This window comes from Nerophis lumbriciformis, linkage group LG08, assembly GCF_033978685.3.
Source record: "Nerophis lumbriciformis linkage group LG08, RoL_Nlum_v2.1, whole genome shotgun sequence".
Taxonomy (NCBI): domain Eukaryota; kingdom Metazoa; phylum Chordata; class Actinopteri; order Syngnathiformes; family Syngnathidae; genus Nerophis; species Nerophis lumbriciformis.
The window spans coordinates 48,443,501-48,462,287 of NC_084555.2; the positions used below are offsets into that span (position 1 = coordinate 48,443,501).

An 18,787-nucleotide genomic window follows, 5' to 3' on the forward strand; every position below is an offset into this window, starting at 1 on the left:
TTGCCTACTTCCTGTTTACATGAGGGGGGGGCGCCGTGTTGGATGTTGCCTTGTCATTTGTACTTCCTGTTTACATGAGGGGTGCCGTGTTGGATGTTGCCTACTTCCTGTTTAAATGAGGGGGGGCGAGTGTTGGATGTTGCCTTGTCATTTGTACTTCCTGTTTACATGAGCGGGGCGCCTTTTTTGATGTTGCCTACTTCCTGTTTACATGAGGGGGGGCGCCGTGTTGGATGTTGCCTTGTCATTTGTACTTCCTGTTTACATGAGGGGGTGCCGTGTTGGATGTTGCCGACTTACTGTTTACATGAAGGGGGCGCCGTGTTGGATGTTGCCTTGTCATTTGTACTTCCTGTTTACATGAGGAGTGGCGCCGTGTTGGATGTTGCCTACTTCCTGTTTACATGAGAGCGGGGCGCCGTGTTGGACGTTGCCTTGTCATTTGTACTTCCTGTTTACATGAGCGGGGCGCCTTTTTTGATGTTGCCTACTTCCTGTTTACATGAGGGGGGGGCGCCGTGTTGGATGTTGCCTTGTCATTTGTACTTCCTGTTTACATGAGGGGTGCCGTGTTGGATGTTGCCTACTTCCTGTTTAAATGAGGGGGGGCGAGTGTTGGATGTTGCCTTGTCATTTGTACTTCCTGTTTACATGAGGGGGTGCCGTGTTGGATGTTGCCGACTTCCTGTTTACATGAAGGGGGCGCTGTGTTGGATGTTGCCTTGTCATTTGTACTTCCTGTTTACATGAGGAGTGGCGCCGTGTTGGATGTTGCCTACTTCCTGTTTACATGAGAGCGGGGCGCCGTGTTGGATGTTGCCTTGTCATTTGTACTTCCTGTTTACATGAGCGGGGCGCCTTTTTTGATGTTGCCTACTTCCTGTTTACATGAGGGGGGGGCGCCGTGTTGGATGTTGCCTTGTCATTTGTACTTCCTGTTTACATGAGGGGTGCCGTGTTGGATGTTGCCTACTTCCTGTTTAAATGAGGGGGGGCGAGTGTTGGATGTTGCCTTGTCATTTGTACTTCCTGTTTACATGGGGGGGTGCCGTGTTGGATGTTGCCTACTTCCTGTTTACATGAGGGGGGGCGCCGTGTTGGATGTTGCCTTGTCATTTGTACTTCCTGTTTACATGGGGGGGTGCCGTGTTGGATGTTGCCTACTTCCTGTTTACATGAGGGGGCGCCGTGTTGGATTTTGCCTACTTCCTGTTTACATGAGGGGGGGCGCCGTGTTGGATGTTGCCTTGTCATTTGTACTTCCTGTTTACATGGGGGGGTGCCGTGTTGGATGTTGCCTACTTCCTGTTTACATGAGGGGGGCGCCGTGTTGGATGTTGCCTACTTCCTGTTTACATAAGGGGGGGGCGCTGTGTTGGATGTTGCCTTGTCATTTATACTTCCTGTTTACATGAGGAGTGGCGCTGTGTTGGATGTTGCCTACTTCCTGTTTACATGAGGGGGGGGCGCCGTGTTGGATGTTGCCTTGTCATTTGTACTTCCTGTTTACATGAGGGGGTGCCGTGTTGGATGTTGCCGACTTCCTGTTTACATGAAGGGGGCGCTGTGTTGGATGTTGCCTTGTCATTTGTACTTCCTGTTTACATGAGGAGTGGCGCCGTGTTGGATGTTGCCTACTTCCTGTTTACATGAGAGCGGGGCGCCGTGTTGGATGTTGCCTTGTCATTTGTACTTCCTGTTTACATGAGCGGGGCGCCTTTTTTGATGTTGCCTACTTCCTGTTTACATGAGGGGGGGGCGCCGTGTTGGATGTTGCCTTGTCATTTGTACTTCCTGTTTACATGAGGGGTGCCGTGTTGGATGTTGCCTACTTCCTGTTTAAATGAGGGGGGGCGAGTGTTGGATGTTGCCTTGTCATTTGTACTTCCTGTTTACATGAGCGGGGCGCCTTTTTTGATGTTGCCTACTTCCTGTTTACATGAGGGGGGGCGCCGTGTTGGATGTTGCCTTGTCATTTGTACTTCCTGTTTACATGAGGGGGTGCCGTGTTGGATGTTGCCGACTTACTGTTTACATGAAGGGGGCGCCGTGTTGGATGTTGCCTTGTCATTTGTACTTCCTGTTTACATGAGGAGTGGCGCCGTGTTGGATGTTGCCTACTTCCTGTTTACATGAGAGCGGGGCGCCGTGTTGGACGTTGCCTTGTCATTTGTACTTCCTGTTTACATGAGCGGGGCGCCTTTTTTGATGTTGCCTACTTCCTGTTTACATGAGGGGGGGGCGCCGTGTTGGATGTTGCCTTGTCATTTGTACTTCCTGTTTACATGAGGGGTGCCGTGTTGGATGTTGCCTACTTCCTGTTTAAATGAGGGGGGGCGAGTGTTGGATGTTGCCTTGTCATTTGTACTTCCTGTTTACATGAGGGGGCGCCGTGTTGGATGTTGCCTACTTCCTGTTTACATGAGGGGGGGCGCGTGTTGGATGTTGCTTTGTCATTTGTACTTCCTGTTTACATGAGGGGGTGCCGTGTTGGATGTTGCCTACTTCCTGTTTACATGAGGGGGGCGCCGTGTTGGATGTTGCCTACTTCCTGTTTACATAAGGGGGGGGCGCTGTGTTGGATGTTGCCTTGTCATTTATACTTCCTGTTTACATGAGGAGTGGCGCTGTGTTGGATGTTGCCTACTTCCTGTTTACATGAGGGGGGGCGCCGTGTTGGATGTTGCCTTGTCATTTGTACTTCCTGTTTACATGAGGGGGGGCACCGTGTTGGATGTTGCCTTGTCATTTGTACTTCCTGTTTACATGAGCGGGGCGCCTTTTTTGATGTTGCCTACTTCCTGTTTACATGAGGGGGGGGCGCCGTGTTGGATGTTGCCTTGTCATGCCGTGTTGGATGTTGCCTACTTCCTGTTTAAATGAGGGGGGGCGAGTGTTGGATGTTGCCTTGTCATTTGTACTTCCTGTTTACATGAGGGGGCGCCGTGTTGGATGTTGCCTACTTCCTGTTTACATGAGGGGGGGCGCGTGTTGGATGTTGCCTTGTCATTTGTACTTCCTGTTTACATGAGGGGTGCCGTGTTGGATGTTGCCGACTTCCTGTTTACATGAAGGGGGCGCCGTGTTGGATGTTGCCTTGTCATTTGTACTTCCTGTTTACATGAGGAGTGGCGCCGTGTTGGATGTTGCCTACTTCCTGTTTACATGAGAGCGGGGCGCCGTGTTGGATGTTGCCTTGTCATTTGTACTTCCTGTTTACATGAGCGGGGCGCCTTTTTTGATGTTGCCTACTTCCTGTTTACATGAGGGGGGGTCGCCGTGTTGGATGTTGCCTTGTCATTTGTACTTCCTGTTTACATGAGGGGTGCCGTGTTGGATGTTGCCTACTTCCTGTTTAAATGAGGGGGGGCGAGTGTTGGATGTTGCCTTGTCATTTGTACTTCCTGTTTACATGAGGGGGCGCCGTGTTGGATGTTGCCTACTTCCTGTTTACATGAGGGGGGGCGCGTGTTGGATGTTGCCTTGTCATTTGTACTTCCTGTTTACATGAGGGGGTGCCGTGTTGGATGTTGCCTACTTCCTGTTTACATGAGGGGGGCGCCGTGTTGGATGTTGCCTACTTCCTGTTTACATAAGGGGGGGGGGCGCTGTGTTGGATGTTGCCTTGTCATTTATACTTCCTGTTTACATGAGGAGTGGCGCTGTGTTGGATGTTGCCTACTTCCTGTTTACATGAGGGGGGGCGCCGTGTTGGATGTTGCCTTGTCATTTGTACTTCCTGTTTACATGAGGGGGGGGCACCGTGTTGGATGTTGCCTTGTCATTTGTACTTCCTGTTTACATGAGCGGGGCGCCTTTTTTGATGTTGCCTACTTCCTGTTTACATGAGGGGGGGGCGCCGTGTTGGATGTTGCCTTGTCATTTGTACTTCCTGTTTACATGAGGGGTGCCGTGTTGGATGTTGCCTACTTCCTGTTTAAATGAGGGGGGGCGAGTGTTGGATGTTGCCTTGTCATTTGTACTTCCTGTTTACATGAGGGGGCGCCGTGTTGGATGTTGCCTACTTCCTGTTTACATGAGGGGGGGCGCGTGTTGGATGTTGCCTTGTCATTTGTACTTCCTGTTTACATGAGGGGGTGCCGTGTTGGATGTTGCCGACTTCCTGTGTACATGAAGGGGGCGCCGTGTTGGATGTTGCCTTGTCATTTGTACTTCCTGTTCACATGAGGGGGGGGCGCCGTGTTGCATGTTGCCTTGTCATTTGTACTTCCTGTTTACATGAGGGGGGCGCCGTGTTGGATTTTGCCTACTTCCTGTTTACATGAGGGGGGGGCGCCGTGTTGGATGTTGCCTTGTCATTTGTATTTCCTGTTTACATGAGTTGGGCGCCGTGTTGGATGTTGCCTACTTCCTGTTTAGATGGGGGGGCGCCGTGTTTGATGTTGCCTTGTCATTTGTACTAACTGTTTACATGAGGGGGGGGGGGGCGTGTTGGATGTTGCCTACTTCCTGTTTACATGGGGGAGGGGGGGCGTCTTGTTGGATGTCGCCTTGTCATTTGTACTTCCTGTTTACATGAGGGGGGCGCCGTGTTGGATGTTGCCTACTTCCTGTTTACATGAGGGGGGGCACCGTGTTGGATGTTGCCTTGTCATTTGTACTTCCTGTTTACATGAGGGGGGGCACCGTGTTGGATGTTGCCTTGTCATTTGTACTTCCTGTTTACATGAGGGGGGCGCCGTGTTGGATGTTGCCTACTTCCTGTTTACATGAGGGGGGGCACCGTGTTGGATGTTGCCTTGTCATTTGTACTTCCTGTTTACATGAGGGGGGGCACCGTGTTGGATGTTGCCTTGTCATTTGTACTTCCTGTTTACATGAGGGGGGGTACCGTGTTGGATGTTGCCTACTTCCTGTTTACATGAGGGGGGGGGGGGGGGGGGCGTCATGTTGGATGTTGCGTTTTAAAACCCGGAAGTGCTAATTGAAGAGAGCGTCCTCATTCCCACAGCAAATACTTGAGGCGTTACAAGAATGAACCGAGGGAGTTTTCTGGTAAAGTGAGCGTTTGAAGTCAAACTGTGAGTAAAGTGTCGTGTGCGCACCAGACTGAAACTTTTTCACGCTGTTAAAGCTTTTCGTTTGAAGTTTGTAGCCCCGGCAAACAATTCTCACCACTTTTCCACTCACTACAGTGAATAACTTTACTTACCGTACCACTTTTTCAAGCCGGAGGTGCTTGGCCGACTCCAAGCGGTGACGTCACGGCAAGTCGGTGGTGTGTGTTAAAACAACAAACTATTGAATTGCTGTGATTCACCGCCACGCCACCTGATGTTACGATGCTTGCCAAATGAGCCTGCGGCCGCGTCGTCATGACATTTAGGCTCTAGTGATGTCATCCGTCGGCGGGAACACAGGCACAGCGTCAGGATGCTAACGTGCAGGTTAGCATTTTGCTCCAAGGCGACAAAGTTCACCAAGAAAGCCACCGGTCGTCCTGACAGGTTAGTCACGTGGTCAGAAATATTCCTATTTGAGTCTCCTTTAAGACTCGACAGAGCTAAGAAATTAGTTTTAAAAGTTTGTAGACAGTTCTAAACTTCCCGGAAGTACGCATCGGATGGTGCGTTTACGAGCCTCGGATGTACAGCAACATACGCCAAAAATAATGAACGTGACCGTTTTGATTAGGTGCCACACTTAAATAGTGGAGGGCATTTGAACGCACCACATCATCTCCTTGGCAACATTGTCATAGTGAAGTTGACAAGCTCCGGCTAAACAATTTGAATGAACATGCTGGATTAGAGGATTTGGACTTTTCATAAAGTCAAATAATTCCTCAGTTTAAAAAAAAAAAGAAAATAACTAATGGAATTGAACTCTTTTTTCTTCTTCTTGTCACTGAGTAAAAGGCACACCTGGTAAGTAAGACTTTTACAGGTGAATAGAAATATATTGCCATTGCTTTCTGTCTTAATAACTTCACCTTGACGCTGACTTTCAGTGTGTACCTTTAGTGTGTGCATTTAGTGCAGCAAACAGAAAAAAGAGGCACTATTTGTATTGACTAATGGTCAAAGCCAAGGTGAGTGTTGCTGACTTTATAGCCAGGGGTGTCCAACTCATAGAACTGTATAGCCCCCTTACACAATTAATTTGATTATTATTATTAGTGACCAACACACTTATGGAATACTTGCTTTGAAATTAGAAGAATAATACCAATTCATTTTTATGTGTCTGGTTCAAACCCTGATGACATCTATTAAACAAGACACGAAGCAAGGAATTAAACCGAGACAGAATTCAATTTGGCTCAATTTGAGGAGAAACGTCTGGACTGTACTCTTTGTACAGTTCCACCACGCTCTGGCGAAAGATTGTACGCCTCTTTTATTTGGACTTTTCCCTGATTACATGGCAACCGCTGTTTCTAAGGGACGGGGGGTCATAAACAGCCATCGCCTTTGATTACAACAGTTCAAAGAAAAGGTCGTAAAACAGTTCACAGAAAAGGTCCCTGGAGGGGAGTCAGGTCCTGCTTCCTCTTCGCTTTGTAGATCTCGGGTCAAGACAATAGTTCAAGGATGCTGTGACCTTGAGCTGGACACCTGTAGCAGCAAGATGCATTGTTCTCACCACTAAGATCAAGTTAGACATTTGTGTGATAGGATGCACTTCATTCACCCCGCAATGGGGAAATTAATGTGATTGCAGTGCAGGTACAAAAAATACACAACGTATAAAGTAAAAAAAAAAAAAAAATACACATAAAAAGAGCGCAGAGCGGATGCTACCAGCTGCCACTCCAGTGGCGCCATTTCTACATACAGCTACAAAAGTTGAACACAACAAAAAAGGAGCAATAAATAGCACATATTGCACCATGAATAGACAACAAAAAAACATTTATTTTCAAGATGGCGCCGGTTGCTGGTTGCAGGATCTCCCTACTCTTGTGTCTCACCCTTTTTGACTTCTTGATGTTTCCCTCTGCTTGTCGTGGCTTTTGGCTTTTTTTTTGGACCGAGTCTCAAGAGATGGCACTTGAGTAACTTCTGCGCTGCCTTTTTGTGAACTTTTTGGTTCTGCCTCGGGGGTGGCCGCGTTTGCACCGCAGACCATCTCTGCCACACCTGAGTCCACGTGGAGAGACCGGCGGAAGAGACTGGGGGGGCTGTGGAACTGCCGACGAGCGTCAGGGAGTTCTGGCCGGATGACTGGACATTGGTAGAGATGCTAGTGGGCAGCCTAGGACAGAGTCGGCTCTCTTGGTTGCTTTGTTGTGCGTGTTCCTGTCTCTGGTGGTGGTGCCCAGCAGACCATGGTGTGGTGCAATATGGATTATTTATTGCTCATTTTTGTTTTTTCCCTTGTTTTTCTTTTGAAGCTGTATGTAGAAATGGCACAGCTGGTTGCATCTGCTCTAAATGCTCTTGTATGTCTTTGATGGGTTTTTTCCCCTTTATTTTGGGTGGACTTTTTGCTTCTGCACCGCAGCCATAAATCAAGTCCATCCTACCCTCCACTCGTGCAGAGACAGGAACATACCCAACCAAGAGAGCCAACTCCGTCCTAGCCTTAAAGTGGTTTTCACTGAGGGCCACATTGCAGTTATGTTCGGCCCCAGAGGGCCGCGTCTAATAGTGAACACTATTGTTACACCATTTTTTAAATTCATTTTATTAGATTAAAAAAAAAAAAAAAAAACCCTACAATGTAGAACAAATATGGTAAATTGCAATACCGTATTTTTCGGACTATAAGTCGCAGTTTTTTTCATAGTTTGGACTTATACTCAGGAGCGACTTATGTGTGAAATTATTAACACATTACCGTAAAATATCAAATAATATTATTTATCTCAATCACGTAAGAGACTAGACGTATAAGATTTCATGGGATTTAGCGATTAGGAGTGACAGATTGTTTGGTAAACGTATAGCATGTTCTATATGTTATAGTTATTTGAATGACTCTTACCATAATATGTTACGTTAACATACCAGGCACGTTCTCAGTTGGTTATTTATGCCTCATATAACGTACACTTATTCAGCCTGTTGTTCACTATTCTTTATTTATTAGGGACCGAGTCCCTTTGGGACAGAGGACCCTATTGTATTTCTAGCGTTTTATTATTATACCGCCGCCTCTTTGAGCTGTAATTTGACCCCCTTAACATGCTTCAAAACTCACCAAATTGGACACACACATCAGGACTGGCGAAAATTGCGATCTACGGTAATCAAAAAACCAAACCCCAAAACTCAAAATTGCGCTCTGGCGCCCCCTAGGAAGAAAACACAGACATAACTGCCTGTAACTCCCAGTAGGAATGTCATAGAGACATGAAAAAAACCTCTATGTAGGTCTCACTTAGACCTATATTTCATACACTGGCAACCCCCAGCAAAAATCAGGAAGCTTGCAATTCCCCCTGCAAAACAAGTTGTGTAAAAACAGTCACCTTTTTTCAAACATTATCTCCTCTGAGCGCGTTTGTCGTGTCGGCTTCAAAATTAGCACAGGTGAGAGATTGAACCCTTCTGATTAAAAGTTGATGAAAGAGTTTTAATTACTGCTCCTGTTAGGATTTTATGAGCCCTCAAAGTCGGTCCCGTCCATCGCTGCTTGCAGCTTTAATTTTAAATTGCTTTTCAAATGTCTATTATTGGTGTTGGATTTCATCAAATAAATTTCCCCCAAAAATGCGACATATATGTTTTTTTTCTTCTTTATTATGCATTTTCGGCCGGTGCGACTTATACCCCGGAGCGACTTATACTCCCAAAAATACGGCAATTTCACCTCAAAATGTAGTGTTATATTACTGTAAATGGAAAAACTGTACTGTTTTTTTTTTATGGTAAAAAAAAAAAAAAAGCAGCTCAGTTGCCATAATTTTACTGTAAATAAAAAAAAATGCAATTTTACAGTAAGATTTTGGCACCTGAGCTGCCTATTTATTTTTTTACGCAAATCAACAACTGTAGGTATTACTGTCAATGCCAAAAAGTTAAAAAAAATGTTTTTTTTTATTTAAATGCTGTAAATGTCACAATTTGACCATGAAATCTATTGCTACTTTTTACATTGCACAATTTGATGGATAACTTTCTTTAAAATCATTATTAGGGACCGCAATGTCCCTTTGGGATAGAGGACCCTATTGTAATTGTAAGGTTTTATTATTATTATTATACCGGCTGCCTCTTTGAGCTGTAATTTGACCCCCTTAACATGCTTCAAAACTCACCATATTTGACACACACATCAGGACTGGCGAAAATTGCCATCTAATAAAAAAACCAAACCCCAAAACTCAAAATTGCGCTCTAGCGCCTCTTAGGAAAACACACAGACAAAACTGCTTGTAACTTCCGGTAGGAATGTCGTAGAGACATGAAACATAAACCTCTATGTAGGTCTCACTTAGACCTAGATTTCATACATTAACACCCTTCAGCAAAAATCAACAGGAAGTTGGCAATTCCCCCTTCAAAACAAAAGTTTACTCAAAACAGTCACTTTTGCCTCTTTGTGCTGTAATTTGACCCCCTTAACATGCTTCAAAACTCACCAAACTGGACACACATCAGGACTGGCAAAAATTGCGACCTAATAAAAAAACCAAACCCCAAAACTCAAAATTGCGCTCTAGCGCCCCCTAGGAAGAAAACACAGACAAAACTGCTCCTCGGAAGAAAACACAAGACAAAACTGCCTGTAACTTCCAGTAGGAATGTCGTAGAGACATGAAACAAAACCCTCTATGTAGGTCTCACTTAGACCTACATTTCATAAATTAACAACCCCCAGCAAAGATGCAACAGGAAGTTTGCAATTCCCCCTTCAAAACAAAAGTTTTGTAAAAATTGGTCACCTTTTTTCAAACTTTATCTCCTCTGAGCGCGTTTGTCGTGTCGGCTTCAAACTAACACAGGAGAGAGTTTGAACCCTTCTGATTAAAAGTTGACGAAAGAGTTATAATTACTGCTCCGGTTTGGATTGTATGTGCCGTCAAAGTCGGTCCCGTCCATCGCTGCTTGCAGCTTTAATTAGTATTTATTTCTATTTAAAAATGGTTTGAATGTTTGATCATATATTTTTGCATAATTAGACAATATTAACAATTTGCGATTACATGGAATAGAAATAATACCTTTCGTAAGACAAGTTGCAGTACTTTATTGATACATATTATTTTCAGGCTTTCGAGGGCCAAATAAAATGACGTGGCGGGCCTTGAGTTTGACACCTGTGCTCTAAGGAGACCTAAGTGTCTGATACATGCTCAGTGAAGCCCAAAGCGAGCTCCGGGGCCCCGTCTCTTCCTCCGGTCTCTCCCGGTGTGGCAGCTGGTCTCCAATGCAGACATGGCCATGGCTCCCCAAGGCAGATCCAAAAGTTCACCAAAATCAGCGCAGAGACCACAAAAGTGCCATCCCCAAAGTGACATGATCCAAAAGGCAAAAAACCAAGATTGAAAGACAAGGGAGAAACACGTAGCACCACACTCTTGCAAGCAGCAGCCACCACAGCGGCGCCATCTTGGAAAAAGAAAGAAAGCATCTGGATATTTCTGCTGAGACTAGTGGCCTGTATTTGTCTATACTCCAAGATAATGCCTGATGAAGAGCCCTGGGTTGGATCATGGAGGCCCCACAGACCGCGAGGGCCCATAGCTGCTCGCTATGGCAGCCCGGGCCCAAAGTATGCCCTCCCTTCGTTGACAGGTACATGTTTGCCTCCTCACCTTTCATGATCAATGGATCAGTGACCAGGTTTCTCCTTCATTCAGGATCCAGTAAACACGATCCAACCAAAAACAAAGCACCCAGTTACAGTTTTCGGGCCAGTTATGACATAGCCAAACAGGACATCTCGCCCGGACCCAAACACCTCATCCCCTCAAATATTACCAAAAACGGCCGAGACGGAGCCCGGGCCTTTTCATTTGGCAGCCGTCCCAAAGACTTGGCACGTTTCCAAGTCCCTGCCCCCAGTACGTAGAACACAATGGAGTCAGCTGTTGTTGGAATGATGACTCTGTCTTCTGCTGCTTTAGATCGCTATCACCTGGAAAATGCAGACAAGTACACCTACAACTCTTCTCCTTCTTACACCTTGTCCGGGAGGTGGAAAGAAGTCATACTCAGCAACCAGACCACGCCCGGTACATCCTTTCATCCTCTTTCCCTTTCTTTCACCTCACCGTTCTCAACTCTTTGTCCCTGCAGACCCAGCATCCTTTTCATCCTCTTTCCCCTAACCATCTTCAACTCTTTGTACCTTTCATCCTCTTTCACCTAACCATCTTCAACTCTTTGTACCTTTCATCCTCTTTCACCCAACCATCTTCAACTCTTTGTCCCCGCAGGCCCAGCATCCCTTTCATCCTATTTCCCTTTCTTTCACCTCACCGTCCTCAACTCTTTGTACCTTTCAACCTCTTCCACCTAACCATCTTCAACTCTTTGTCCCTTTCATCCTCTTTCACATAACCATCTTCAACTCTTTGTACCTTTTATCCTCTTTCACCTAACCATCTTCAACTCTTTGTCCCTGCAGACCCAGCATCCCTTTCATCCTCTTTCACCCAACCATCTTCAACTCTTTGTACATTTCAACCTCTTTCACCTAACCATCTTCAACTCTTTGTCTCTTTCATCGTCTTTCACCGAACCATCTTCAACTCTTTGTACCTTTCATCCTCGTTCACCCAACCATCTTTAACTCTTTGTACCTTTCAACCTCTTTCACCCAACCATCTTCAACTCTTTGTCCCCGCAGGCCCAGCATCCCTTTAACCCTCTTTCCTTTTCTTTCACCTCACCGTCCTCAACTCTTTGTACCTTTCAACCTCTTTCACCTAACCATCTTCAACTCTTTGTCCCTTTCATCGTCTTTCACCGAACCATCTTCAACTCTTTGTCCCTTTCAACCTCTTTCACCCAACCATCTTCAACTCTTTGTACCTTTCAACCTCTTTCACCTAACCATCTTAAACTCTTTGTACCTTTCATCGTCTTTCACCCAACCATCTTCAACTCTTTGTACCTTTCAACCTCTTTCACCCAACCATCTTCAACTCTTTGTCCCCGCAGGCCCAGCATCCCTTTAATCCTTTTTCGTTTTCTTTCACCTCACCGTCCTCAACTCTTTGTACCTTTCAACCTCTTTCACCTAACCATCTTCAACTCTTTGTCCCTTTCATCGTCTTTCACCCAACCATCTTCAACTCTTTGTACCTTTCAACCTCTTTCACCCAACCATCTTCAACTCTTTGTCCCCGCAGGCCCAGCATCCCTTTAACCCTCTTTTTCTTTCACCTCACCGTCCTCAACTCTTTGTACCTTTCAACCTCTTTCACCTAACCATCTTCAACTCTTTGTCCCTTTCATCGTCTTTCACCGAACCATCTTCAACTCTTTGTACCTTTCAACCCCTTTCACTCAACCATCTTCAACTCTTTGTACCTTTCAACCTCTTTCACCTAACCATCTTCAACTCTTTGTCCCTTTCATCGTCTTTCACCCAACTGCTTCAACTCTTTGTACCTTTCAACCTCTTTCACCCAACCATCTTCAACTCTTTGTACCCGCAGGCCCAGCATACCTTTCATCCTCTTTCCTTTTCTTTCACCTCACCGTCCTCAACTCTTTGTACCTTTCAACCTTTTTCACCTAACCATCTTCAACTCTTTGTCCCTTTCAACCTCTTTCACCTAACCATCTTCAACTCTTTGTACCTTTCAACCTCTTTCACCTAACCATCTTCAACTCTTTGTCCCTTTCATCGTCTTTCACCCAACCATCTTCAACTCTTTGTACCTTTCAACCTCTTTCACCCAACCATCTTCAACTCTTTGTCCCCGCAGGCTCAGCATCCCTTTAATCCTCTTTCCTTTTCTTTCACCTCACCGTCCTCAACTCTTTGTACCTTTCAACCTCTTTCACCTAACCATCTTCATCTCTTTGTCCCTGCAGGCCCAGCATCCAACAGCCTGCCTCCTGTCATCGGTCCTAAGACCGTCAATATCGCCGCAGCGCCTGCACACTCGCTTTACGGCCGCAGCAAAAACGGGAACTTTTTCGAAGACTACACGAAGGTAAGAGCAAAAATCAGACGACCTTTGAAGAAAAATACGAAATAACTGGCTTTTCTGCAAAATGTGTGCGCTAACAAATATGACGATGCATCAGCCCCTTGTCAGACATGGGGAGAACTTTTTGCTGGAATTATTGCTTTGACTTGTCTTACCATGAATAAGCATACTCTTATTTTTTTTGTGATAGAGTGATTGGAGCACATACTTGTTGGTCACAAAAAACATTCATGAAGTTTGCTTCTTTTATGAATTTATTATGGCTCTACTGAAAATGTGAGTCAAAAGTATACATACAGCAATGTTAATATTTGCTTACATGTCCTTGGCAAGTTTACCTGCAATAAGGCGCTTTTGGTAGCCATCCACAAGCTTCTGCTTGAATTTTTGACCACTCCTCTACAAAATTGGTGCAGTTCAGCTAAGTGTGTTGGTTTTCTGACATGGACTTGTTTCTTCAGCATTGTCCACACGTTTAAGTCAGGACTTTGGGAAGGCCATTCTAAAAACCTTCAGCCTGATTTAGCCATTCCTTTACCACTTTTGACGCGTGTTTGGGGTCATTGTCCTTTTGGAACACCCAACTGCGCCCAAGACCCAACCTCCGGGCTGATGATTTTAGCTTGTCCATTTAAAGCACCAGTGCCATTGGCAGCAAAACAGGCCCAGAGCATAATACTACCACCCCCATGCTTGACGGTGGGAATGCTTGACGGTAGGAATGGTGTTCCTGGGATTAAAGGCCTTACCTTTTCTCCTCCAAACATTGCTGGGTATTGTGGCCAAACAGCTCAATTTTTGTTTCATCCGACCACAGAACTTTTCCTCCAGAAGGTCTAGAAGCAAACTTCATGAATGTTTTTTGTGACCAACAAGTATGTGCTCCAATCACTCTATCACAACAAAATAAGAGTTGTAGAAATGATTGGAAACTCAAGACAGCCATGACATGATGTTCTTTACAAGTGTATGTAAACTTTTGATCGCAACTGTAGTACATGTACTAAGATTAAAAATACAGTAGTGTAGAAGGACTAAGTATTAATAAAAAAAACAAGGTGGAGGGGTTTTTTTTGTATTTAGTTTTTTGTAGCATTACACACAGTTTGAACAGTAACAAGGTGTTTCGATATAGGAAAATAAAACACTGTACTTGACTCTTTGCACCCATACCACCGTTTGATATACAGTACTTGTCAATACAATCTATTCTTATTTCTTGGTGTTGTTTCCAGATAACATAATGGTTAGCTTAGCTTTTAGCATCCTTGCCCCCGGCAATCTCAGTGCGTAGCCTAGTCCTCCAGTAATAACACTACTTAAGATACTAAGAAATACCCTGTTTGCCGTGGATGGGCATTAATGGTGATTGATGACATTTGTTTGGATAGAAATGGGTTGATAGCGATCCCTAATTGTACTACTCACCCCCAAATCCTCCACTCCGGACAGGCTAACCTCCTCCAACCTCTGAGGACAAAGCTACGAACAATGGGAGACCGGGGCTTTCTGCTCTCCCTGACCACCTGAGGGCACCACAGACTGTGGATGCTTTTAAAAAAGGCTTAAAAACCCTTATTTTTAAAAAAGCCTCTTTTTTTTCAGATATATGCATAGTAGTTTTAGCTATTTGGCTGTTCTAGTTTTTATTAGGGACCGAGTCCCTTTGGGACAGAGGACCCTATTGTATTTCTAGCGTTTTATTATTATACCGCCGCCTCTTTGAGCTGTAATTTGACCCCCTTAACATGCTTCAAAACTCACCAAATTAGACGCACACATCAGGACTGGCGAAAATTGCGATCTAATCAAAAAACCGAATCCCAAAACTCAAAATTGCGCTCTAGCGCCCCCTAGGAAGAAAACACAGACAAAACTGCCTGTAACTCCCAGTAGGGGAGACCTGTATTTTATACACTGACAACCCCCAGCAAAAATCAACAGGAAGTTTGCAATTCCCCCTTCAAAACAAAAGTTGTGTAAAAACAGTCACCTTTTTTCAAACATTATCTCCTCTGAGCGCGTTTGTCGTGTCGGCTTCAAATTAGCACAGGAGAGGAATTGAACCCTTCTGATTAAAAGTTGCTGAAAGAGTTTTAATTACTGCTCCGGTTTGGATTTTATGAGCCCTCAAAGTCGGTCCCGTCCATCGCTGCTTGCAGCTTTAATTAAACTATTGGGACACTTACACTGGACACACGTATTGGGACACTTAGGACTACAACCTGACAAAAGTATTGGGACACTTAGGACTACCACTGGACAAAAGTATTGGGACACTTACACCGGATAAAAGTATTGGAACACTTATGCCTAAACTTGACAAAAGTATTGGGACACTTTGGACTACAACTTGACAAAAGCATGGGGACACTTAGGACTAAAACTGGACAAAAGTATTGGGACACTTGTGGCTAAAACGTGACAAAAGTATTGGGACATTTAGGACTACAACTTGACATAAGTATTGGGACACTTCGCACTAAAAGTTGACTAAAGTATTGGGACACTTAGGACTAAAACTGGACAAAAGTATTGGGACACTTACGACTAAAATTGGACAAAAGTATTGGGACACTTCGCACTAAAAGTTGACTAAAGTATTGGGACACTTAGGACTACCACTGGACAAAAGTATTGGGACACTTACACTGGACAAAAGTTTTGGGACACTTCTAAAACTTGACAAACGTCTTGGGACACTTAGGACTAGTTTTTATTTATTTTTTATTATCTTTTTATTTTTATTTTTTTAATACACTGTAGTACTTTGAGGTTGTTTACTCAATGTAAAGTGCTTTTTACAAATAAAATCTATTATTATTTATTATTATTATTATTGTAGTGATTCTTATTCTTTGCCCTCATCCACCAGACTCCAGGCCCTGCAGCGTATGAAGCTGTGGACCCCAAGATCTACCTGCGCAAGTCTCCTCAGTACAGCATGCCGGGCCGCAAGTTTGCGCCGATTAACGCCACAGCCACACCAGCACCCGGAGTCTACTGTCCTGAAAAGGTGGGAGGTTTCTACAATGTCCTTGGAATGATACCAACAGGTGTTTTCATGTCCAGGTCACCACCGTACACTCCAAAGCTCCAGCCTTCACCTTCGGACTACGCCATTCGCAGTACACCATCTGCCCCATTATGGACGCGGACAAGTATCAGCAGTCATTTTCCTTCCTTTGAACTGAGAGGGCTTCTCCTGCTGACATTTGCAAAGTTCCAGCACACCAGGACGTTTGGAGGCTGGTGGACGATCTTCCAGAACCTTCACAAACTGTGACTCTTCACTTTGCTCAATGGTGTCGGGACATTTTTTTTATTGTACAATATTTTTGATGGGGGGGGGGGGGAGATTAATTTTCTAATTAAGGAACATACAGTTAAATGTATTTGTGCCCTGGTGAAATTGTCATGACATGTTTGTTTCCTTTTTGCTGGAAGTACAACAGTGACAGAAAGTGTGTTTTCAATTTGCTGTCCTTTGATTGTCAAGCCTCACACACACAATCTTGTCAATTCTGACAAAATTAGGACTATTTCACAATGGAAAAAAATCAACGGCAAATAGTTTTCATGAATACTCGGCTGTGTCGTTTCCAGCTAAAAAGCCAAATATACAAAAAGTGTGTGTGTATATATATATATGTATGTGTATATATATGTATACATGTATGTACATACACACATGATATATATATGTATGTACATACAAATATGTATATGCATATATATATATATATATATAATATATATACATGTATATATATATGTATACATGTATGTACATGCACATATGTATATGTATGTATGTATATATATCTATATAAATATATATTTATATGTATACATGTATGTACATACACATATGATATATATATGTATGTACATACAAATATGTATATGCATATATATATATCTATATACATGTATATATATATGTATACATGTATGTACATGCACATATGTATATGTATGTATGTATGTATATATATCTATATAAATATATATTTATATGTATATATATGTATACATGTATGTACATACACATATGTATATGCATATATATACATGTGTGTGTATATACATGTATGTGTATATATATATACATGTATGTATGTATGTGTATATACATGTATATATATATGTATATATATATTTATATATGCGTATGTATGTATATATAATGTGTATATATATGTTTATATAGTATGTATATATATTATATATATGTATGTATATACATATATACATGTATGTATATGTATATATATATGTATGTATGTATATATATGTATATATGTGTATGTATGTATATATATATATATGTATATATGTGTGTATGTATGTATATATGTATATATAATATGTGTATATGTATGTATATATAATATGTATATATGTGTATATATATGTAAATATAATATGTATATATATATGTATGTATATATATATATATATATATATATATTTATGTATGTATATGCATACATATATATGTATGAATATATATACATATATGTTTATATATACATATATATATATGTTTATACATATATATAAATATATGTATACGTATATACAGGTCAGGTCGGCCTTTTCAATGATCCTTTGGATTGTACACAAACGTCAATATGTCCCAAAAGGACTTCTTCATGTATTATAATGTATCGTTGACTTGGATGCTGAATAAACTGAAGTCTTCATATTTAATTGTATCAGGCAAATCCCATTGTTGATGTGAAGATTTAAAATGTGGGAGGAAATGTTTGCATATTTTCAGTGTTTGAGGGGATAGACGGGAAACAAGACGACGGAGTGAGACAACAAATAAATACAAATATTTTTGACAGATAGGATAGGTCTTTATTGTCATTGCAACAAGTACAACAAAACTTATGTTTTCAGCACAAACCCGTTCAAGATGAGACAAACAAACAGTGTACAGGGTTACAGAACAGGAACGCTGATGGGTCGCCACGAGGCGCCCCGTAAAAGGTGGGAAAAAGGTAAAACGCTGGGGAAGATGATGAGTAAAAAAATACAATCTAGACTGGGCTCCTAAGGGGCGCCTAGTCTGGAGTGGGAAAAAACCTCCATGCCATGCACACATAAACTCGCAACAGAGGGGGGAGTTGGGGCCCTGGAGGTCGACTGCAGACCATACTTGCCAACCCTCCTGAATTTTCCGGGAGACTCCCGAATTTAAGTGCCTCTCCTGAAAATCTCCCGGGACAACCATTCTCCCGAATTTCTCCTGATTTCCAGCCGGACAACAGGCATGCCCCCTCCAGGTCCGTGCGGACCTGAGTGAGGTGAGCCTGTCGTCACGTCCGCTTTTCCTCCATATAAATAGCGTGCCGGCCCAGTCACGTAATAACATCTACGGCTTTTGGAGAGTGCACAACTGCACACACACAACTAGGAGACGAAGCAGAAGAACGAAGAAGAGACAGTCACGGCGACGACGAGTGACAGAATAATACGAGGATGGACAATTCAACCATAAACTCACTCCTCTCCTGCAAATTACATTTCACAGATGCTGCCCATACCTATGCTCCTTCAAAGGCTGTGCTACTGGCTGCAAAGCATTGCACTTTCAAATACAACAATGAGTAGAGGAGTGTTATGTGTGTGTATGTGTAAATAAACGAACACTGAAATTCAAGTATTTATATATATATATATATATATATATATATA

The 18,787-nt window shown here is 43.3% G+C and overlaps 2 protein-coding genes across 2 annotated transcripts in view; one reads left to right on the forward strand and one right to left on the reverse strand.

Annotated features, from left to right (window-relative positions):
- LOC133611942 (transmembrane protein 116) overlaps positions 1-5,650 on the reverse strand; it is a 485,483-nt gene extending 479,833 nt beyond the window's left edge. The window contains exon 1 of the mRNA XM_072913718.1: positions 5,174-5,650. The gene's annotated coding sequence lies outside the window, so the exon portion shown is untranslated. The remainder of the gene's footprint in view (positions 1-5,173) is intronic.
- The window catches only part of LOC133611939 (protein tyrosine phosphatase domain-containing protein 1-like), a 38,884-nt gene extending 22,174 nt beyond the window's left edge, over positions 1-16,710 (forward strand). The window contains exons 13-18 of the mRNA XM_072913744.1: positions 10,592-10,706; positions 10,772-10,975; positions 11,039-11,146; positions 12,960-13,081; positions 15,954-16,094; positions 16,151-16,710. Coding sequence (XP_072769845.1) covers positions 10,592-10,706; positions 10,772-10,975; positions 11,039-11,146; positions 12,960-13,081; positions 15,954-16,094; positions 16,151-16,267 — 807 coding nt within the window. The 3' untranslated portion in view covers positions 16,268-16,710. The remainder of the gene's footprint in view (positions 1-10,591; positions 10,707-10,771; positions 10,976-11,038; positions 11,147-12,959; positions 13,082-15,953; positions 16,095-16,150) is intronic.
- Positions 16,711-18,787: the final 2,077 nt, after the last annotated feature.